Source organism: Copadichromis virginalis, linkage group LG12 (assembly GCF_057382275.1).
Source record: "Copadichromis virginalis isolate Kocher_CV1m ecotype Utaka linkage group LG12, C_Virginalis_male_GT1.1, whole genome shotgun sequence".
NCBI lineage: Eukaryota > Metazoa > Chordata > Actinopteri > Cichliformes > Cichlidae > Copadichromis > Copadichromis virginalis.
In genome coordinates, this window is record NC_140629.1 from 40,930,853 (window position 1) to 40,954,663 (window position 23,811).

Here is a 23,811-nt window from a genome sequence, read left to right on the forward strand (position 1 = left end):
TGTGTTGGAGGTTATGTATGGGAATCTCAGGAGCAGGGCCACGCCTCCAAACGTGCTCCTTCCAGTTGTCATCTATATAGGTGCCCCCAGTTCTGCAAGCTGTGCACCTCCCTCCTTGTTCTCAATTCTGTAACACGGGGATCTGCCAGGCCCAGGAGCCGTCGCCAGTCCCCATCGAGGCCTTCCCCAAACCGCAGCTCAATTGATGTCAAAGCATTACCTACTAAAACGCTGTCAAACCTAAAATGAGGGCGTGGGCCCAGCGAGTGAAATGGTAAATTATTTTACTCGCTCTTAGTTTGTGAAGCACTTTGATCGACATTGTTTTTAAATGTGCTGTATAAATACATTTTGATTTGTTCGCATGAAGCTTTGAACGGTTAAGACATCTCTTCCCTCCGACCTGGACCCGTTTCAGTTCACATACTGACTGCACACCATCACACAGCTCCAACCTTTTCATCAAGTTTGCAGCCGACACAGCTGTGGTAGGTCACATCAGCAACAACGATGAGGCCTACTACAGGACTGAAGTTAAACATCTGGCCAAGTGGTTCAGCAACAACAACCTGTCCCTGAATGTGGAGAAGACTAAGGAGATCATCACAGACTGCAGGAGAACTCACACTCTGCACACCCCACTAACCATCAATGGTGTTGCTGTGGAGGGTAGGCAGCACCAAGTTCCTGCACATCTCTCCTGGTCAGCAAAGCCCAACAGCGACTCTACTTCCTCTGCAAACTGAGGACAGCGAGAGCATCAACCTCCACTATGAGCAGCTTCTACAGAGGCACCGTGGAGAGCATCCTCCCAGCTGCATCACTGTGTGGTGTGGCTCCTGGGTGCTGCTGGAAACAGCTACGACGGGTAGTGAGAGCAGCAGAGAGGATCGTGGGTACCTCTGTTCCCTCCCTCCAGGACATCTACTGCACCCGTCTCACCTGAAAGCTCTCTGCATCACAGGTGACTCCACCCATCCGTCCAACAGCTTCTTCAGTTTGCTGCCATCAGGAAGGAGACTGAAGAGCCTCGAGGCCAGAACCAGCAGACTGAGAGACAGCTTCATCCATCAGGCTGTCAGGATGCTGAACTCTCTCTCACACCACCTCCAGACCTGCATCCACCTCTCCCCTCTGAACCCCCTAGGCATACAAAACTCTGAACCTCCACCATCGCCCTTTCACTGGCGGGGAGCAGATCGATCAAACCTTCGGCCGGTGGATCCGGTTGTCGTGGAAGTCTCTGACCCAGCTCCCGGCAAATAAGACCTTTATTTTGAAGGATTTCTTTTCATTGGATTTCCTCTGTCTAACTGAAACCTGCACATCACCCGGTGAGTTAAGCAGCTTTTCTGAACTGCCAGCTGCCGGCTGTGCATCTTTTAGTGCTCTGAGAGCTTCTTGTCGCAGCGGAGGGTTAGCTGCTGTTTTTAAAGCCCACTTCAACCTTAAGCAGCGATCCTCATCGACATGCACCAGCTTTCAGCTCTGTTTCTGTGAACTCCCCTTCGCTGCTGTGTGCAGTAGTTTACCGGCCTCTTAGATATAATAAGGATTTTTTTTATCCGAGTGACTTCCTAGCTGACTGTGCATCACGATACGACCAGATCCTGCTGCTCAGTGATTTTAATATCCACCTGTGTTACCCAGAGAAGCTCCTGGGACTTAGTGAACTCTTTTAATCTCATTCAGCTTGTTAAGGGTGCCACATTATCTTCGGTGTTATCATATCATCTGTCTGTAACTTACACGTCGAGGATGCTGTATTCTCTGACCAAGTTGCTGCTCATAGTCCTGCTGTTAAACGGGTTCCACCTGTGCGACGCCGTCGTGCCTTCGGCTCAGATACTGCTGAGCATTTTTCTACACAGGACATATGAAGGCCCTCCTCAGATGTACTGTTTGATTGGTCACGATGAACCTGAGTCCAAAGAGGACGTACCTACTGCTGTGATTACTGCGAGGTTCAGTGTGAACTCGGGTTTCTGCTAAATGAAGTCATGTATTGATCCTGCTGAGCTCACCTTACTCTGCTAACAAGCAACAGATGAAGCTTTGACACACGACACAGAGAGATTTCAGATGCTAAACAGACTTTATTGAAAGAGAGACAATAAACAGAATAAAGTGATTCACAGCTAATCAATCAGATTGGTTGGAGGATCAATGATCGCTGGTGCAGACAAACCTCTGAGATCACAGTGATTGAACATCATTAAAGAAAAAAGACATCATCAGACCTCTGGGTTTCTGCTCAGTGAGCGTGCTCACTTCTTTTACCATGACCGCTCTCACTGATGATAGCACAGGTAGACGGGAGAAGCTCCTGGGTTGCCTGTGTTGAGGTTTTCTGGGTTCACTTTGAGCCCGTCATTGTCATACGCCTGCTTAGCTGCTGGGTCGGCGAGCACGGTGACGGCCTTGATGGGAGCGCTGCCGCTGTCTTTCTTGTACCACAGGAACACCTCCTTTCCCTCGGTGCCCTCGTTCAGATCCTGGTTCACGATTTCATAGCCTTGGTCTTGGAGGCTCTTTTGCTTGACATCACTGGAGGAGATTTCCAGCTCACTGATGGCGTCCTTGGGGTCTGTGGTTTGACGGTACCAGATGAAGATGTAGGGCCCTCCTGCTCCCCTGTTGGTGTCTTCATCCACCCGGATGTAGCCATCATTGAAGTTGTCGTCATCTTCCTCAAATTTAGCAGTGGCCCTGATGTCACAGATGTAGGTGGGGTTCTCTCTCTTCAACCACAGATAGATCCAGTTTCCTCCAGCACCACGGTTCAGGTCACAGGCCAGTCTCTCCCAGCCCAGTTTATACTTGTAGGGTTCATCTCCTGCTTGTACAGAGACATCGAGTTTCCTGATGGGAACATCGTACTTTAAGGAACCTTTGTAGTACCACAGGTAGACAGAACCTCCACATGCCCCCTCGTTCAGATTTTTGTCGATCTTTTTGAACCCTGCACTGGACAGACCCGTGGACATCTCATCGTTGAAGGAAATCTGAATCCTGGTAATTGCATGATCGCCTTTTTTGTACCAGAGGTAGACGAAGTTTCCCCCGGCTCCTTCGTTCAGATTAACAAAGATTTTCTTGAAGCCTTGTTCACGGAGCGCAAACTCCTCGGCTTTGTTCAAAGACACTTGGAGCTCAGCGATGAAAGACATTATGGGTTCCTGCACCAAACAGAGTTGAACGAATCAAGAATCAATCCAGATATAAAAAGGTTTTAACAAGGGGAATCAGGATAGTATGTAATAATGGCAACAGCGCCAACTAAGAAGCTCTTTAAAAGGAAAAAATGCCAACAGAACAATCTGCACACAATCACAGCATCCTTGTGTTTTTATGATATTACAGTCTCCACTCTGAGCCTGAAACCATTAAACTGAACCCAGAGGAACATATGGGAAAAATAGCTTATTACCACCTTTAATTAATAAGATGATACCAAAGTCTTGGGAGATGATTTTCACCAGAGTAAAATAAAGAGTGAAATGAGGACGCCGAGTGAATGGTGGCAGACTTACGTGTGTGCAGACGTGGTCGGCTGGATGAGGTTTGCTGGACGGCTGCTGATCTCACACAGAAACATCCACATTTAAATACACAGCAGACATGTGATCATAGTCACAATATCAACACACGTGACTGATCGTCATCAAAAACCATGGGCAGCTATTAAGGATTGTACTGGAATGACTGACGATGATTATTGTGAGTTATACTGAAAAGGAAAAATAACAAGCGTTAAATAAACAAAGAAGGGTTCAAACATTACTGATTATGTGTTTAAAGTTTTATGTGTTCATCATTTCTGTCTAATAAAACAGTCCAAGTTTGGGAAATGAGGAAATGAACAGAGTGGAAAGAAGTAGCACGATCAGCACTGTGGCAGCACAGCTGATCCACTTTCAATTCTCACATGAGAAATGAAAGTGAAATAATAAAACAAATCAGTAGATTTGTTTTATTATGAAACAAATCTACTGAATTCATGTTTAACTGCAGTTTTTCTTTAGAGTTGGACTTTCCTGATCTTGTTTCCTCCTTCATAAAGTCCACGTTGTCCATTTTGGGTAACCAACATAAAGAAAGATAAAGATTTCTTTGCTCAGTGCTCTGGCATTGTAAAGTGAAGCTGGAGCAGGGCTAACGTTTCAGCTGACTAGCACACACAGAATAAAATGTGTGAGTATGAAAGTGTGACAGGCGGACTAGGCTGGTAGAGAGTGTTGGACTCTGTACTGGTTTAGATCTTTGGATAGAAGGGAAGCACTGGGAGTAGTGGTCACCAGAAGCGGGTTTCTAAGAAGAGAGGAGAGCAGTGGGAGCTGAAGGTTACTGCTGGTGAGGTGGGAATTCTGAACAAGGCCGAGAACATCTGGAGACAGCGTTGTCAATACGTGGAACTACTAGATACTGCAACCACAACACGGGGAGCTGATTTATCGCTGTGGGTAAGCAGATAATGTGCCAGCTGATGAACGTGTTCCTCTGTGAGCTGCAGCCGTGTCTGGCAGGCCCTGAGCAGCCGGGAAAACAGGACGGCTGGGTGACTGTGAGGCCCCAGGTGCACCACCAACCTGTTCATGTGTCTAGCTAGCCTAACGATTTCTGCCCAGTGGCTCTTACTCCAGTCATCTCGAAGTGTCTCGAGAGGACTCCCAGCCACATTCAATCTCCACCAGTTTGCATACGGGAAGAACAGATTCAATTCAATTCAATTCAATTTTATTTATATAGCGCCAAATCACAACAAAAGTCGCCTCAAGGCGCTTCATAGATACAGAGAAAAACCCAACAATCATATGACCCCCTATGAGCAGCACTTTGGCAACAGTGGGAAGGAAAAACTCCCTTTTAACAGGAAGAAACCTCCGGCAGAACCAGGCTCAGGGAGGGGCGGGGCCATCTGCTGCGACCGGTTGGGGTGAGAGAAGGAAGACAGGATAAAGACATGCTGTGGAAGAGAGACAGAGATTAATAACAGATATGATTCAATGCAGAGAGGTCTGTTAACACATAGTGAGTGAGAAAGGTGACTGGAAAGGAAAAACTCAATGCATCATGGGAATCCCCCGGCAGCCTACGTCTATTGCAGCATAACTAAGGGAGGATTCAGGGTCACCTGGTCCAGCCCTAACTATATGCTTTAGCAAAAAGGAAAGTTTGAAGCCTGATCTTGAAAGTAGAGATAGTGTCTGTCTCCTGAATCCAAACTGGAAGCTGGTTCCACAGAAGAGGGGCCTGAAAACTGAAGGCTCTGCCTCCCATTCTACTTTTAAATACTCTAGGAACAACAAGTAGGCCTGCAGAGCGAGAGCCAAGTGCTCTAATAGGGTGATATGGTACTACAAGGTCATTAAGATAAGATGGGGCCTGATTATTTAAGACCTTGTATGTGAGGAGCAGGATTTTGAATTCTGGATTTAACAGGAAGCCAAAACAGGAGAAATCTGCTCTCTCTTTCTAGTCCCTGTCAGGACTCTTGCTGCAGCATTTTGGATCAGCTGAAGGCTTTTCAGGGAGTTTTTAGGACTTCCTGATAATAATGAATTACAGTCGTCCAGCCTGGAAGTAATAAATGCATGAACTAGTTTTTCAGCGTCACTCTGAGACAGGATATTTCTAATTTTAGAGATGTTGCGCAAATGGAAGAACGCAGTCTTACATATTTGTTTAATATGTGCATTGAAGGACATGTCCTGGTCAAAAATGACTCCAAGGTTCCTCACAGTGTTACTGGAGGCCAAGGTAATGCCATCCAGAGTAAGAATCTGGTTAGATACCATATTTCTAAGATTTTCAGGGCCGAGTACAATAACCTCAGTTTGATCTGAATTAAGAAGCAGAAAGTTAGCGGCCATCCAGGTCTTTATGTCTTTAAGACATTCCTGCAGTTTAACTCATTGGTGTGTGTTATCTGGCTTCATGGACAGATAGAGCTGGGTGTCATCTGCATAGCAGTGTAAATGTATGCTATGTCTTCTAATGATGCTGCCTAAGGGAAGCATGTATAATGTAAACAGAATGGGTCCTAGCACTGAACCCTGTGGAACTCCATAATTAACCTCAGTGTGTGAAGAGGACTCTCCATTTACATGCACAAACTGGAGTCTATTAGATAGATATGATACAAACCACTGCAGTGCAGTACCTGTAATACCTACAGCATGTTCTAATCGCTCTAATGGGATATTATGGTCGACAGTATCGAACGCTGCACTGAGGTCTAGCAGGACAAGCACAGGTTCTCTTCTTATTTTCTCAAACTCAACAGTAACAAATCCGAGCTCCTCTTGGTCGGCACTAAATCTACATTATCCAGAACCAACAGTTTCTCTGTTACTATCAATAACTCGCCGGTCTTTGTTTCTTCCTCTGTGAAAAGCTTGGGTGTCATCCTCGACAGTACTCTATCTTTCAATTCACACATTAATAATATTACTCGGTTTGCATATTTTTAATTGCGCAACATTAATCGTCTCCGTCCTTTCCTCACCCCACATGCTGCTGCCATTCTTGTCCACAGCCTTGTTACTTCCTGGATTGATTATTGTAATTCACTTCTTTTTGGTCTTACTCAAACATCCATCCACAAGCTCCAACGCGTCCAGAACTCTGCTGCCCGTATCATCTCCAGGACCCCTTCTGTCCACCACATCACTCCTGTCCTGCAGCAGCTTCATTGGCTTCCAGTCAAATATCATATCAATTTCAAAATACTCTTGTACACATTTAAGGCTGTTCATCATCTCTCTCCTCCATATCTCTCTGACCTGGTTCGGATCACCGCCCCATCTCGGTGTCTCAGATCTACTTCTTCCCTTTCTCTCTATGTCCCCTCCGTCTTGCCACCATGGGGAGCTTTCAGCTGCTCCTCGACTCTGGAATTCCCGACCTCCTGATTTAAGAAATATCTCTTCCTTGTCTCTCTTTAAGTCCCAATTCAAAACTCACTTGTTCAAAACAGCTTATCCCACATAACCTCTCCACTCTGCTATTTTACATTTGTTTTATGTCTTATGCTTTTATGATTGTGTAAACTGTTTGCGTTTATGTTCCTTTTATTATTCTACCTTGTACAGTGTCCTTGAGTGTTCTGGGCGCTTTCAAATAAAATGTATTATTATGTTTGTTTTTCTTATTAGTAAAAACCATCAAGAAGTCCCAGCAGCAGGAGACACACACACACGTATAAACATTCAACTTTCACAATCCATCACAAACATTATCACTCAGTTATCAGTAATGGAACATAAAGCGAACATGTCACACGTACACATACGCAACTTATGAGTGATTTCACACTTCTCTAATTTCTACACATGGTTGACCAATCACAGCCCTGCTCTTGCCAGCTCACATCCTATAAAACGGCTGCATTGACCTGAGTGACTTGAACCAATCATTTTCCTTTCACGTTGGTCCACAGAGGTGTGTTTCACACTCATGTTGCAACATTTGAAAAACCCACTAAGGGGGAGACGGGAGGAACTCGTGATAGTTCTGGCTCTTCTCAGGGAAGTTTTGACCTGCCAGCATCTTTGTGAGTGAAGTGGGTGAAGAGGCCGGCACATTGGTTTCTGCTAATTAGACGTTCTTGTAAAACGTCTAATTAGGCAGACGTGCAGGTCGTGTAACTCAAGGGTAGCTTCTCTGTCTAGCTTCTCTGATCCAGCTCGTGTCACTTACCTAACAATTACTCACAGCAGTTTTTACCAGTTTTGCAATCTTCATTCTATCCCCTTAAATTTAAAAAACGTTGTCATCGTGTCTGCTTACAATAGAGAGCATGTGTCAAAAAAGGAAAAATAAAATAACACTGTCCGTGGTTTAAAAAGTGAGCAGTCTGCCTCACCTGTGAACTCGGTCAGCTAGCGTAGTCAGGTGGCTGCGCTAACTTATTAGCTGAATGAATTCAGTAAATTTGTTGTTTTTAGTCAAGTAGTTAAGATAAGATAAGATAAGATAGAACTTTATTAATCCCTCGGGTGGGTTCCTCTGGGAAATTCGACTTCCAAAAAAAAGCACAGTTTTTAGTTTTTCAAATGTTTAAAATATTTGTGTAAAGTTTCAAAAAGAAATAGAAGCAAAACCAAAAATAATGAGTTAACTGTTGTGCATGACGTCACTGCAACAACCTGTGAGCAACTGATGAAAGACATTTTACTTTCACTGTTTTGTGTTTCTCACCTGAATCAGTTACACTAAAGACTAATATCTTTAATGTTCAAATTTTTCCCTGAAATCAAAACCTTCCAAAGATGACTTGACAAAATGAAATTATGCTTTTAAAGTAGCAGGTACTCAATATGGAAAATACTAGAAATGGTGAGTTGAACTGAAATAGAAGAAAATGTTAGATGAACTTTGTCAGTTAGTAGGACTGATTCTAAATTAAGTTACATTACTTATTTATTTTAAGTACTTGCATTTTGTTTCAGGTCAGGTGACGGTGACTGTCCTGGTGACCGTAAGGGGGCGGGGCTTTATTCATGTTTGAATGCCTTTGAGACTCCGAACGTTTATTTCAGTTTTTCTTTGCTGACTCTGCAGACTGTAATGGAGGCTCCGGCCAGCAGGGGGCAGCAGGTGGTTTTACCTGAAGTCATTACAGCTGAAGTTCTGTGTCTGTGAATGATGCATGCTGGGAAAACGGACCGCGAGCCGCTGTGACATCGGCACAGGTGAGCGGGGGGTGGGATTCTGGGACGTGCTCAGACTGAGGTGTGTCACATGACCCTGCTGCTCTACAGGGTCCACCTCACTCAGCTGAGAGCAGGAAACGAAGCAGGAGCCGGGGAGTCTGCTCGTCCTCAGTGTTTACATGAAACTAATAATACGATTGTCAATAATCAATGAACCAATGTCTCTGACTCCTCTTAAATCTGACTTCTTTAAAGTTCACCCAAAAACACTAAACCTCCGCCGTCAAATGTCGCTCTGCCTGGAAGTGATGTAATAAAAGGCCGACTGAAGCCCCTCCCACAGCAGTCTGTTCACAGAGGGGAGGGGCCGTGACAGGCAGAGCCTTCAGTTTTCAGGCCTCTCTTCTGTGGAACCAGCTTCCAGTTTGGATTCAGGAGACAGACACTACTTTTAAGATTAGTAAGTACCGTATTTACCGTACTATAAGGCACACGTAAAATCCTTAAATCGACAGTGCGCCTTATAATCTGGTGTGCCTTATGTATGAAATTTGCTTTGTGCTTCCTGACCGTGAACCGATTTTACGTGGTACACGATGCTCAAAAATCTGTCAAAAAAACCTTTTAGTGCCACTTTCTCGGAGCATTACGGTTACCGTTGCAAGGAGCCTCATGGAGTAATACGTACTGTGCTTCAACACAACATTACCGTGTTATGCTTACGAAGCGGATTTTAAACAATCAGTTATGCAGTAGAAAATGGAAATAGAGCAGCTGCGAGGCAATTCGGCATTAATGAGTCGATGGTGCGCAAGTGGAGGAAGCACGAAGATGACCTAAAACAAGTAAAGAAGACCAAAAGGAGTTTCCGAGGGAACACGGCGCGATGGCAGAGGACAAAATTGAACAGTGGGTTATTGAACAGAGAACAGCAGGCAGAAGTGTCTCTACAGTCTCTGTTCGACTCAAGGCTACAGCAGCACGTGACATGGAGATCAACGACTTTCGAGGGCGACCTTCTTGGTGCTTCCGTTTTATGAAAAGGCATAATCTCTCAATCCGCACAAGAACTACTGTCTCACAGCAACTGCCAAAGAAAAGTTGGCCATTTTCAGCACCTACTGCCAGAATGAGATCACTGGAAAGAAGATCCGGCCAGAACACATCACTAGCATGGACGAGGTCCTCCTCACCTTTGACATCCCCGTGAACCGTACTGTTGAGAAAACAGGCACCAGTACGGTATCTATATGCACCACAGGGAACGAGAAGTCATCCTCCACTGTAGTTCTGGGCTGCCAAGCTAATGGCCAGAAACTACCACCCATGGTCATTTTCAAGAGGAAGACTTTGGCAAAAGAAAAGTAGAAAAGTTTCCGGCCGGCGTCATCGTGAAGGCTAACTCAAAGGGCTGGATGGACGAGGAGAAGATGAGCGAGTGAGTTTATGTCAAGAGGCCGGGTGGCTTTTTCCACAAATCTCCGTCTCTTTTGATCTACGACTCCATGCGCGCCCATCTCACCGAGGCTGTCAAAACCCAAGTGAAGCAAACTAATTCGGAGCTTGCCGTCATTCCGGGTGGATTAACCAAAGAACTCCAACCATTGGTTGTTCAAAGTTAAATTACGAGCTGCGTGGGAGACAGAAGGCGAGCACACATTCACCAAGACAGGGAGGCCACGCGGAGCAAGTTACGCCACTACCTGCCAATGGATCGTGGATGCTTGGGCTAAGGTATCAGTTTCAAGTGTCGTCTGAGCTTTCAGGCTGGAATAATCACTGAACAGCTAAGTAACAGCAACGAGACTGATTCAGATAATGATGAGAGCGATCCGGGCATGCTTGATGCCGAAATTGCCCAGCTGTTTACCGTAACTCAGACACGGGAGGTGAAGAACTTGATGGAATTGTGGAAGTTAATGTACAGGAAAAAGTGAGTGTATTCTTCAATATTTAATGTGTTACAGCTTAACAGTGTTAAGAGTTACTGTGAATGAGCTTAATAAAGGTCGAGTTATCTGACTGTTTGTCTTAATGTGCCTTATAATCTGGTGCGCCTTATAGTGCGGAAAATACGGTGAGCAAAATTTATTTATATAGCACAATTCACAGAATAAAAATCACAAAGTGCTTCACAATAAATCCAGAAATATAAATAAAATAATAGAAAACAGTGAAAAGATTAAAAGCTTGTTTGTATAAAAATGTCTTCAACTGCTTTTTAAAGGAGACAGTGGAGTGTGCACAGCGTAAAGACGACAGCCTCGGTGCCCGAGGAGACCGATCCCCACACAGGGTTTGAACCCAGTGCGTGGGACCAACAGTGACCTCTGACCTGAAGACCCGAGTGCTCGGGATGAAGCATGAGGCTTCAGCAGCTCAGAGATACGCTGGGCAGCTTCAGCATGCAGAGCTCAAAAAGTTACGACAAAAGTTTTAAAATGAACTCTAAAATTTCCTGGCAACCAATGAAGAGAAGTCAAAACTGGAGTAATGTGTGACCTCTTGTTTGTGCCAGTTAAAAGTCTGTGCAGTCTGAAGGCGTTCCACAGCTGATTTGTTGAGACAAGTAAAAAGACCGTTATAATAACCCAAGATTAGGCTTCAAACTTTCCTTTTTGCTAAAGCATATAGTTAGGGCTGGACCAGGTGACCCTGAATCCTCCCTTAGTTATGCTGCAATAGATGTAGGCTGCCGGGGGATTCCCATGATGCATTGGGTGTTTCTTCTTCACTCACTATGTGCTAACAGACCTCTCTGCACTGAATCATACTTGTTATTAATCTGTCTCTCTTCCACAGCATGTCTTTATCCTGTCTTCCTCCCTGAGCCTGACAAACAGCTCGTTTATTCAAACAGTAACCATGTTCGTAGCATCAGTGACGAGAGCGCAGCGTCCACGTGAGCATGCTTTCATCACACCGTTGTTTCCATCTCGTGACTTTGTTCATCATGCAGATTGATGTAGACTTATCTCATCAGTCTTTTTTCTGAAAGTTTGACCTCGATGACCTTCAGTCCAGAGTCTTGGAGATGTTGTGGCGGTCAGTGTTCAGTGCCGCCGCCCGGCCGACCTCACCTGCAGCTCTCTGAGCCAAGAGGTGAGAGCCACTGCTGCAGACTCCACCCCCTGCTCGACCACGTGTCAATCAGATGAACCTGAGGTGTCGCAACGATTGCGGTGTGAAGAAATGTGAACTTTGACCTCTTGGGCCAGCTTCCAGGTGAATGAGGGTTTCTCGATCCTGCCCACGTCGGTATTTTGTCGTCTTGTGGAGGCGCTGATGATGAGCAGAATCTGATGCAGCTGTTTAATACGCCAACTGTTCATTTCTGTCAAAATTACATGTAAACAAAAAGTCTCCACAGTCCATGAAGTTAGCGCTGGACCACATCTTATAGATGAATGTTTCATTAATCGGTGGCTCTAATCGGCGTTCGTTCAGCTCACCATTGATCAGTTGGTCATTCAGAGAATGGTCGGCAGGTCGGCGCTATAATAAGATTGTGTTATTTAAAGTGAACAGACGCACTGCTGCTGCTGGTTATATACACGGGCAAAATAAAAAAAGAATAAATAAAGAACATATTTATCAGTCATGTGTAATATTCATACAGGTGTGTCTGTATGATGCTTCCTGTTTCCTGTACAGGTGTGTTTGATGTGGGACGATGAACGGCGTCTCCGTGGCTGTGAGTTGGAAACAGATCATGTGACCAGCTGTGACACCCCCACAGTGTTACTGTGTGAGCTGGTGATTTTCCATATTCATGTATGTTTAGAGAAATCATCTTGTACCCTCAGAGCTCTGTGGTCTGACACTCAGGTGGGCTGGTTGGTGTCCTGGCCTCAGTGGGACATTAAACTCTCACTTTGAGGGATGAAGGTCGGGACGTTTTAGCATCGCTGCTCAGGTGTTGGAGGGTAAATTGGCTGCTGAGGATGTGGAGCTCAGGTGAGCTCAGACTGACGATGATGATGGAGGATGTGTGATCTGTAGCAGCTGGACGTCTGTAGAAAGCACGACTGAATCTTCTCTAAAAGCAGCTGAAACTGTCACGCATTACAAACGCGTCAGCATGCAGCTGCAGGCTGATGTTCTTCAGACACCATGAACCATCATCACAAGTTCATGGATCGCCTTCATGCTCCACCTCAGTCCAGCAACAGGATCTCACCTCCTTCATCATCATCCATGATGGTGGTGGCATAGCTCAGGAGGTGGAGCACGTCATCTGCTAATCATAGATGATGGTTTGATCCCTGGCTGCTCCAGTCAGCGTGCCAAGATACTGAAGGTTGTTCTCGATGCGTTCATCGAAGTGTGGCCGGACGCAGCGCAATAACGGTTTACCGCTACGCCGAGCAAAGCACCAAGCACGGCAGCGGAGTACTCGCGCATGCCGCAGACTTGAACTTTGACCCCTGCATGCTGTAACGTACCTTCACGTGGCCAATAGAAACAAAGCCTTCAGTTCAACCACACGGTGTGTGTCTGAGGTCGATGAACTGATACAGGTTTACGTGCATCTGTGGGGACCTCCAGAGCCTCCTTATAAATAAAACTGAATTAAAAAGTAGAGGACACAGAGTAGACCCACAGTCACCCTCAGAGTCCAGACCCACAGACCCACAGTCACCCTCAGAGTCCAGACCCACAGACCCACAGTCACCCTCAGAGTCCAGACCCACAGACCCACAGTTACTCTCGGACACCTGAAGGACCGAGCGTGATGTGTTTAAATACAGATCAGAAAACGGTGCTAGAAAAACATCTAAAACAATCGGACCCTCGTCCCTTAAAAGGAGCTGAAATTTTGCATCATTCCTACTAAGCAGGGAATCTTTCCACTGGAATTCCCGAGATGGTCAGGTGGGATCAGCTTTAATGATTAACTAATTTTTGTGGCCTTGAAGACACGGTGCTGAGGTGAGGTTTCCACCATCAGGTAAGGGCAGGTGAGTTGACTGGCAGGTCAGCAGTGATGTTTCATGGATGTTTGGATGCAGTTTTTCTTCCTTCAGCAAAATCTGGAAGTCTCTGATCCATCTGTGGGTGCCGGACCTGAATCTGAATATGTTTCTGTTAACAGGAGCGAGGGAGGGAAACCTCTGCCTGCAAATATCAAAGGTCCGGTAGTAAAATGTCTGCAGGTTTTACCCTGCATGTGTCTGTGCCAGTAATGTCACGCTCTCGGGCCTCGGCCCCCGGTTTGGCACCGGTTCAGTTCTCTGTGTTACAGCATGTTAGCATCAGAACAGGTGCAGCCGATTAGCTGCGTGACCCTCTGCGCCTTCACCAAAGCTCATCTCTGATTGGCTCGAGGAGTGTTCTTTGGGCGGATCTTGAGAGAGAGCTCCCACAGCGCCTCCTCAGCCAGGTGATCGCTGAAGTCGTTAAAGAAGGAAATGATGTCATCATCGGGCAGCAGAGAGTAGCTCCTGCAGAGAGAAACAGCTTCAGCATACAACAATACAACCACGAGGTACTCCTAATGATTGAGGAACTGCTCTGTAGGTAACTGACACTTGCTGGTAGCTCCTCAGGGTGTCCAGGATGTTAAACTGCTGCCAGCGTTTGGAGAAGTTAACCTTTGAACCCTGTGATGTCATCAAAGTGTCGGGATTCCCAAGGTGGACAAAAGTCAAGTCCTGCAGAATCAAACCCCTGAGAGAGAGAGAGAGACGGCAGACAAAGCATCAGCCTTCAGACCCTGAATCCTCCCTTAGTTATGCTGCAATAGACGTAGGCTGCCGGGGGATTCCCATGATGCACTGAGTTTTTCCTTTCCAGTCACCTTTCTCACTCACTATGTGTTAACAGACCTCTCTGCATTGAATCATATCTGTTATTAACCTCTGTGTCTCTTCCACAGCATGTCTTTATCCTGTCTTCCTTCTCTCACCCCAACCAATCACAGCAGATGGCCCCGCCCCTCCCTGAGCCTGGTTCTGCTGGAGGTTTCTTCCTGTTAAAAGGGAGTTTTTCCTTCCCACTGTTGCCAAAGTGCTTGCTCATAGGGGGTCATATGATTGTTGGGTTTTTCTCTGTATCTATGAAGCGCCTTGAGGCGACTTATGTTGTGATTTGGCGCTATATAAATAAAATTGAATTGAATTGAATTGAATAGACCTGAAACATGAAGCTGCAGTTCCTCTGACGTCCAGCAGAGGCAGCAGTGAGGCAGTCCCCATAGACTCCAATGTTAAAACTTTACAGCAGAAACAAACATGTTTACAGCCAGATACACAAACTGTTTGGTCTGTGGATAGCTTCCTCCTTCATAACGCCTGCTTACATTGTATTGTTAGGGGCGTGGCCTCTTTGACTGACAGGTGAATGGTGACACAGGTGGCTGTAGCTGCCAGCCAGGCTAAACCTCAGCCAATTGGAGATCCTGAACTGGACCTCTGGACTGTGTTTGTGCTGTTGGAGCCTTTTATCTGAGCAATAATGTGGCTGCTGTGAGGCTGATCACATAGACACGTTCTACATTAGGGTTACTGCCCAACAGGTAGGGTATTTACGTACAGGTAGGGTATACAGGGAGGCTCTACTTCAGCCAGAGCTGCTCGGTAGGCTCTGAAAGAGGATGAACTGTCGATCAAGGTGCTGAACTCCTCCAGAGCCTGAAGCCAAACAGACATAAAACACTGTTAATGCACTGAGGCGAACCGATGAAATAATCCCAATGAACTCGGTCTGACCTCTGAGGTGCTTTTCTGCCAGTCCAGGCGTCGCAGAGGGGCGGAGTCCAGCGCTGACAGGATTGACAGGTACGAGTTAAAGTTATTGAGCTTCCTCAGGTGCTGCAGGAAAAAAGAACATGTGCGGTTTGACAAGATGACATGACAACAGACCACAGTCTGGAACCACAAATGGACACACAGATGTTGTAATGATGCAGTGAGTTTGTAAAAATAAATCTTTTTATTCCAGTTTGTCAGTCTAATAAGTTCTGGTGTAGCTGCTGTCCTCCCCGACTGGAGGGCCAGCTTTGAATACAAATGAAGAGACAAAAGGACTTTTTCTACTGCGGACTCTAACGACCTTCATGATCTTCAGGAACTTCAGCAGCAGCCTCTCTCTGTCGTGAGGTTTGTCCTGAAGGATGATGACGGAACGAACCCTGAAATCACAAAAAGAAGGTTCATTAGATTCAGAAGCTTCTCCTTCTCTGCCTGTCCCGTCCCTGCTCCTGTCTGTTTGCACTGACATAACTTGAAAGTAAAACAAATGAATAATAAAGGTCAAACAAACTATGACAACCAGTATGGCACAAACCGTAATGAACCACCTGGGAAAGTAAATGTGTCGGGCATTTCTCTTGCCTTCAGACAGTAATTGTGATTGCTACAGTGCCGGTTTCAGAAAGCCGATTGTGATTATGGCATAAAAGAATAACATCAAGAATAACATCATAAAGGCATTTTCTGAGGGGTCTGTGGGCTTTTGATGCTCTTTCTCCAGCACGATTCTGATGGAAACAATAACCTGATGGAGTCACAGATTGTGTTTCTTTGACGAAGGAAGTTGTGTATCTGCCGGTTGTGTTGATGTTTTACCAGAAGGAGACGCTGTTGAAGTGTTGAGTGAACTCTGTCAGGTTGGGACTCTTCTCCTCATTCTGCTCCTTTGACCACAGCAACACCTCTGGAAGCTGGACAGGTGAGAAGAACCAACTGTCATCCCAGTGCACCAAAAGTGCCGGCTCCGGCAGGCTGATGAAACAGACTAAATCATGTAAACACAGAAAAGGTTTTTCTGTGGCAGCAGATCGTGATGCAGCCACACTGCAAACCAAGAGGTACCGCTGCACGTGCTGGTGGAAAACTCAACGAGGAGACGGCTCTTTGTGTCCCAAAGCATCATTTACCTGTTTACCATAAACCAGGTATGAATACTTTGTGTTCTCAAGCAGGTTCATGAGAACAGCTGGAGAACCAGGCGTGAGAGAGGCGGGTCTGTACCTCAATCTTTGTGAAGAGTTCAGCATCCAGCAGAGTCAGCTGTTCAGCTAAATCCTGACTCCTGAAGTCCAGCAGAGTTCCCGGCCTGAGGCAGAGGGGACAGAAACATTCAAACTTGACCAATGACAGCTCAGCATGCTTTCAACCTGTCAGGTGTGAAGGCTTACCTGGCAGCCACACCCTTGGCAGCAAGTGGACGGAGTGACTGAGGTGAGCCAATTAGCTTCCACCTCTTCTCCATCTTTGACAGGATGTTGGAGCGCAGCTGGTGGGCCGGTCCCAGCTCTCCACCAATCAGAAGGCTGAACACCAAGTCCATCAGTAGCAGAAGCACATCAGAGTCGAGCTCTATCGCGCTGCACACACAGTATTCACACTGATGACACACGGCCAGAAGTATGTGGACAGCTGATCTTACTCGATAGATTTGAAAGCATCAAGTGTGGCATTAAAAAGTGTCCCGTGGCCCACATGGTTTCTTATCAGCCAATCAACTTGGCTTTAGACATAGTGTCTGTCTCCTGAATCCAAACTGGAAGCTGGTTCCACAGAAGAGGGGCCTGAAAACTGAAGGCTCTGCCTCCCATTCTACTTTTAAATACTCTAGGAACAACAAGTAGGCCTGCAGAGCGAGAGCCAAGTGCTCTAATAGGGTGATATGGTACTACAAGGTCATTAAGATAAGATGGGGCCTGATTATTTAAGACCTTGTATGTGAGGAGCAGGATTTTGAGTTCTGGATTTAACAGGAAGCCAAAACAGGAGAAATCTGCTCTCTCTTTCTAGTTCCTGTCAGGACTCTTGCTGCAGCATTTTGGATCAGCTGAAGGCACAGAGGCCTTTATGTGAGGTTAAAATCACGTTTAAAAACTGCTCATAAGTCTATCAGAAACAGGAGATCTTACCTTTGTTTCTAATGCTTTTATTCATAAATCCTAACTCACACTTCCAGGTAATAAGCAGGAGTCCATGTGAGCACCTACATAAGTCTGGCTTTCCTGCCGACGTGTGAATATGAGAGATGGTCTCCTTTAATCACAGCCAAGGTTCAGAGGCCTCTGCACTCTGTCTTAATGAAGAACACCACTGCATACAGTGTGTGAAGATCTGTGTGTATTTCTCACCATAGTTCGTCCACCACGCCCACCAGCAGGTGGAACGTGTTTTTGGCAGCTGTCAGGTCTGCATGTTCCCGTCTGCCACACAGGTGTCTGTACGTGTTGGCAGTTAAAGAGTAAACAGAGTTTGGACGAACAGACAGATAATCACGGGGACTGTGGGAAAACACGTGAACAACGATGAACAACTAGCACAGAGCTGGTTCTGTCCAGCCTCCACTCACAGCAGTGTGAGAGAAACAATACTTCAGAGCAGCAGCCGTTTGTTTTAATAGCACCGTGTGCTTCTTCTTAATGCTGTCCTGTTGCTGAAGCTACAAGCAAAGCCGGTGGGCCCAGCCTCAAAGTGTGTTTGAGGATATCTGTGCTGGAGTTTGCTGATGACATCGTTTGGACTGATGAAGCTCCTGTAGGTGCAGAGGAAAGCGTCACGGTACAGGTCCTGGTCTGCAAACACACATTCACACAGATCTGATCAGCTAACATAGAAACACTCTGAGTGAAGCTGAAAAATAGTTCATGCGTTAGTTCTTTACTTCTAAGCTGGACTGTTGTAAACCCCAAAGCTCCTGAATAAAGTTTCTGCAGCTGCGCTTCCTTCTGAGCTGCGTCAGCTCGTCACAGCATTAAAGAAGAGGAGATCACCTGCTGCCTCTGATGTCATTTTTGGACTGTTTCCTGTTAGTTGCGGGCTGTAAATGATGTGCTCGTGCTCATGTGTTTGTTGGATCTGATGCTCTGTGGAGCGTCTGCACAGGTATGACACAGGTGGTGTCTCACATATGATTCTCCAGCCAGGTGTCTACCAACACTCACCTCTGCTGCTGGTCCCCGTAGCATAGACCAATAGGACATCAGGTGAGGCCGCCTTTACATCAGGCCCCTCCTCCTCCTGAGACACAGGTCAAAGGTCAGCAAACAGGTTAAGTGAAAGATTTAAAGTGTGTGTGTGTGGGGGTGGCAAAGGTCAAAGCAGCACCTCAGACTTCATGGTGATTCTGCAGCGAATCTTCTTCTTGTCAGTCAGTAACACCTCCTCCTGCTCCTCCGTGCTGCTTCTCCTGTCACGCTCCGCCCCCTGCTGCACGCTCTGGGAACTGCAGGACAGACAGAACGCCCTGAGGGAGTGTGCCGGTGTGTGTGTGTGTGTGTGCGTGCGTGCGCGTGTGTGTGTTTGTGTGTGTGTGCATGCGTGTGTGTGTGTGCATGCGTGTGTGTGTGTGTGTGCGCGTGTGTGTGTGTGCATGCGTGTGTGTGTGCGTGCGTGCGCGTGTGTGTGTGCGTGCGTGTGTTTGTGTGTGCGTGCATGCGTGTGTGTGTGTGTGCGTGCGTGTGTTTGTGTGTGTGCGTGCGTGTGTTTGTGTGTGTGTGCGTGTGTTTGTGTGTGTGTGCGTGCGTGTGTTTGTGTGTGTGTGCGTGCGTGTGTTTGTGTGTGTGTGCATGCGCGTGTGTGTGTGTGTGCGTGCGTGTGTTTGTGTGCATGCGCGTGTGTGTGTGTGTGCGTGCGTGCGTGTGTTTGTGTGTGTGTGCGTGCGTGCGTGTGTTTGTGTGTGTGTGTGTGTGTGTGTGTGTGTGCGTGCGTGTGTTTGTGTGTGTGCGTGCGTGTGTTTGTGTGTGTGCGTGCGTGCATGTGTGTGGCCTCTCACCTGTCTCCGCCCTCTTCAGCCGGCCTGTCAGCTGAGTCCTGTCAATGTTAGAAACAAGAAAAGTTTGGTGACGATAGAAAGTCAAAACCATCCAAACATTTTCAGACCTCGCTGACCTGCTGCTTCTTCTTCGGTGGTAGAATCGGAGCAGGAACCAGCTCAGGTGAGGGAGTGAAGTCTGCGTCCAGCTGTGTGTCCAGATGTGCGTGAGAGAGCTGGTAGGAGGTGTCGAGCTCTCGATGTCGGCTGTTGTATCTCTGACTGAAACCTGGAGGCCTCTGATAGAACATGAGGGGGGACTGATCGCTGTAGGACGAACAGAACTGAAGGTACTCGTGGACTGCAGACAGACAGGTAAGAGACAGGTGAGACACACAGAAGAGAGACAGACGAATGAGAGACAGGTGAGACAGGCAGTTGAATGGATTTTCCAGTCATACTGTTCTCTCCCTGTTCACTCACTGTGTCGTTTCTTCTCAGGGAGGGGAGGGGGTGTCTTGCTGGGGGACAAAGGGGAGGAGACAGGTTCATCTGGGCCTGTGCTGTCATCACACTGGTCCTCAGGGGCAGAACCGAACCCAAAGCACGGCTGAGTCTGGGAGCTTGTGTTACCTGAAGTTCACAGACAGACAGCAAGTCAGGCTGACGGACAGAGAGGGGGACAGACAAGTCACTCAGGTGTGTCCTCACCTGTGGTGCTGCATCGCCTCTTCTCCGGCAGGGCAGGAGGGAGACAGGAGGAACCAGGGAGAGGGGGGAACGTCTCTGAGGAGGACTGATCTGTGTCGAGGAAGGCATAGTCTGGATCGTCCTCTGAAGACAAGAAACAGAAAGTCAGAACATCCACAACCACCTCTCCATTCTGATTGGCCGAGCTGTGTGGCGGCTGCGATTGTCTCCAAACAATCGCAGCCGCTCTCAGACAGACTGGTGAGAGCAGATGACTGATTTATAAACAGATTGAACAGGCTGAAATCGATCGGAGTCAGGCTGCTCTGATGAGCTGCAGCAGGGACTCCGCTCCGCTGGTTGGGGTTATGTCCCTATAAAAGCGAGGTTGCTGTGTGCCTGGGTCATTTTGCAGTTGAATGGCTGTCCCGCATCAGCTACGTCACTATTTGTAGACGGAATTTCAGTTTCAGATCTCTGAGGTCTGAGTGTAAGACGTTAATGTGAGTTTCTGAGTCTGCACACGGCAACAGATTGCCATTTTGCACACTCATCACCCATAATCACAGCATCATGACAGATGCATGCATACTTGGAGACTTGACTCCTTTCAGTTGCAGACTGGCAGCAGATTGACTGAACTGCACTTTTATTGCTGTCTTCATGCACCAAAGTCACTCTGAGCTGACTGACTGAGCCACTCAAAAGCAACGAGACTGCAACTTCACTGCAACTTCACTGCAACTTCACTGCGCGCGCTCACTGTAATTTTGGTCATCTCGTTGTCTCTATGCAGTGTGACTGTAGCGTAACCCTCTGTACTCATTTTGTGCACACGGAGACGAATCAGCACATACACAAACAGTGTCACCCCAAACCCCACACTTCCCACACAGCTCACCAATCTGAGCCACGGTCCGAGTCACCCACATCACTCAGGACACTGAGAGTCTTTCTATTGTTTCAGATATATTCCTGCTGTTTTTAGGTGTATATTTTATTTCGGCACAGTCGGCGTGGAGCGTTGTACATGTACAATGACAGTAAAGGGCTTTTCTATTTTATTCTATGAGATGAAAAGATATGTTCATGGACAATCAAAAGAACTGAAATGTTAAAAGTGGTGACTGTTTGATGAAAGTGCCCTGACTGCCTTGGGTCTAAAACAACTTCAAGCTCATTGATGTTTGTTTTTTTAAATGTTTAGTCTGTGTGTGTTTCATCAGCTGCAGGCGTGGGCAGCGTGCAGCTCGCTGATTTATTTTACATCTATTCTGTAAAGGCAAGGACAGAGCAGTTAATAGGATACTGGGGACATGTAGATAACACGCAAGACGCATCACAGTGATGTGATGTCATTCCATTCTTTCTCTTCAGGCGCAACAAGAGAAGAAGAAGAAATACGTGAGAGACTTCCTCTGCAGGTGACTGGCTGTGTCCCAATCCAGCGACCGCACGCTCCGGAGTACGCATTTTGAGACCTATGATGTCACAGCAACGCGACGACGGCTGTCCCACTCTGAAGTGTTCTCCAAATGCACCGTCAATTTCCCCAAATTTGAAGTGTGGTCCGGTGTAGACTTCGTGGTCCCATATATCCCACAATTCATAGCGCGGCGGTGGATGTGGATAATTTTGCAGAAGTGCAGCGGCCGAACAGTAAACTTTCAAAAGTAAGTACTGAATATGACGTCACTTATTTATGTGCGAATGTTTAATAACGAAGAACATTAAAACATTACTGTTGGCCACATGTCGGCAAAGTTATGTGACGTTAGTGACGTTTGTACTAACTTGGTTTTAAAGCCTTTAAATATGCGCCGTTCAATAGTCGACCTTAATCTGACAGAGATTGTGATGATTTTGTGGATAATTAAAGTCAGTCATATATCCACAAACACAACAAGCTGAAAGTCAGTGATGCTGCTCGGTTTGCAGTCCTGAATATCGCGGCACAAGCAGGATCCACTGCACTGTTAATGTGAGCTATGTTATATTGCTGCCTCTGTTCGGTGGTGTTACACCCCGGCCTAGGCAACCGGGGTGCAACGTAGAAAAACAAAGATAAGGAAAATAAAACTACGAAGCAAAACACTAAGGCTCTCCACCAAAATCCCAAAAAGTGTCTCAAAACGAATTTATTTACATCAAAACACAAAACGTCAAACTATTTACAACGGGGGGGAAGATCGCGACTATGACATACTGAAACACAAGGCTTAAATACATAGAAGGAGCAATCAGGGAATGGACCACAGGAGGGAAACACAGCTGGGGCAAATTAGAACTGACGAGACAGGGAAAATGTAAACTGAAAACACTAAGATAACACCAGACCTTCAAAATAAAACAGGAAACACATGACAGTCACGCAAAAACAAAACACTGACAACACCGAAACGTAACATTTCCCCCCACCCAAAAATCAAACATGTAACCCCAAGTGAAATGTTTGATCAAAAGCGGATGAAGGCTGGTGGAGGCTGGAGCGGTCCCACGGACCCTCCAGCAGACGACGAAGGCTGGAGCGGAGCCTCGGATCCTCCAGCGAAGGCGGATGAAGGCTGGAGCGGTCCCTCGGACGCTCCAGCGAAGGCGGATGACGACCGGAGCGGTCCCATGGACCCTCCAGCGACAACAAAGGCTGGGGCGGTCCCACGGACCCTCCAGCAGACGACGAAGGCTGGAGCGGTCCCTCGGACAGCTGAAGCGAAGGCAGACGAAGATGACGAAGGCTGGAGCGGTCCCACTGACCCTCCAGCAGACGACGAAGGCTGGAGCGGTCCCTCGGACCCTCCAGCGAAGGCGGATGAAGGCTGGAGCGGTCCCCGGGCCCTCCAACGAAGGCGGATGAAGGCCGGAGCGGTCCCCGGACCCTCCAGCGAAGACAGAAGGCCGAAGCCGTCCCTCCTTCGGACCCTCCAGCGATTGGACGAGCCCCCATATGTTACACCCCGGCCTAGGCAACCGGGGTGCAACGCAGGAAAATAAAAATAAAGGAAAAATAAAACTACGAAGCAAAACACTAAGGCTCTCCACCAAAATCCCAAAAAGTGTCTCAAAACGAATTTATTTACATCAAAACACAAAACGTCAAACTATTTACAACGGGGGGGAAGATCGCGACTATGACATACTGAAACACAAGGCTTAAATACATAGAAGGAGCAATCAGGGAATGGACCACAGGAGGGAAACACAGCTGGGGCAAATTAGAACTGACGAGACAGGGAAAATGTAAACTGAAAACACTAAGATAACACCAGACCTTCAAAATAAAACAGGAAACACATGACAGTCACGCAAAAACAAAACACTGACAACACCGAAACGTAACTGGAGGGTCTGGGGGACTGCTCCAGCCTCCATCCGCCTTCGCTGGAGGGTCCGGGGGACCGCTCCAGCCTTCGTCGTCTGCTGGAGGGTCAGTGGGACCGCTCCAGCCTTCATCATCTTCGTCTGCCTTCGCTTCGTGTCCGTGTTTGCAGCTGGTGGGCTGCTCGTCTGTCTTCGCTGGGGACCCGTGGGACCGCTCCAGCCTTCATCCGCCTTCGCTGGAGGGTCCGAGGGACCGCTCCAGCCTTCGTCGTCTGCTGGAGGGTCAGTGGGACCGCTCCAGCCTTCATCATCTTCGTCTGCCTTCGCTTCAGCTGTCCGTCTCCGCTGGAGGGTCCGAGGGACCGCTCCAGCCTTCATCCGCCTTCGCTGGAGGGTCCGAGGGACCGCTCCAGCCTTCGTCGTCTGCTGG

At 47.2% G+C, this 23,811-nt stretch overlaps 2 protein-coding genes across 2 annotated transcripts in view; both read right to left on the minus strand.

Annotated features, from left to right (window-relative positions):
• Positions 1-2,076: 2,076 nt before the first annotated feature.
• On the minus strand, positions 2,077-3,613 carry LOC146697846 (uncharacterized). Its single transcript, XM_085474223.1, has 2 exons — positions 3,534-3,613; positions 2,077-3,179 (listed from the first exon to the last, which is right to left on the minus strand). Exon 2 carries the CDS (start codon positions 3,168-3,170, stop codon positions 2,292-2,294), a length of 879 nt encoding a protein of 292 aa, XP_085330349.1. The 5' UTR covers positions 3,171-3,179; positions 3,534-3,613; the 3' UTR covers positions 2,077-2,291.
• A 6,982-nt stretch (positions 3,614-10,595) lies between these two features.
• The window catches only part of LOC146697847 (rap guanine nucleotide exchange factor 1-like), a 34,717-nt gene continuing 21,501 nt past the window's right edge, over positions 10,596-23,811 (minus strand). Inside the window, exons 8-23 of the mRNA XM_085476618.1 lie at positions 20,085-20,207; positions 19,857-20,006; positions 19,511-19,734; positions 19,395-19,432; positions 18,728-18,845; positions 18,565-18,640; positions 18,111-18,195; positions 17,755-17,847; positions 16,798-16,986; positions 16,631-16,715; positions 16,226-16,320; positions 15,711-15,789; positions 15,368-15,469; positions 15,192-15,289; positions 14,187-14,327; positions 10,596-14,101 (exon numbers count right to left, since the gene is read on the minus strand). Coding sequence (XP_085332744.1) covers positions 13,966-14,101; positions 14,187-14,327; positions 15,192-15,289; positions 15,368-15,469; positions 15,711-15,789; positions 16,226-16,320; positions 16,631-16,715; positions 16,798-16,986; positions 17,755-17,847; positions 18,111-18,195; positions 18,565-18,640; positions 18,728-18,845; positions 19,395-19,432; positions 19,511-19,734; positions 19,857-20,006; positions 20,085-20,207 — 1,832 coding nt within the window. The 3' untranslated portion in view covers positions 10,596-13,965. The remainder of the gene's footprint in view (positions 14,102-14,186; positions 14,328-15,191; positions 15,290-15,367; positions 15,470-15,710; positions 15,790-16,225; positions 16,321-16,630; positions 16,716-16,797; positions 16,987-17,754; positions 17,848-18,110; positions 18,196-18,564; positions 18,641-18,727; positions 18,846-19,394; positions 19,433-19,510; positions 19,735-19,856; positions 20,007-20,084; positions 20,208-23,811) is intronic.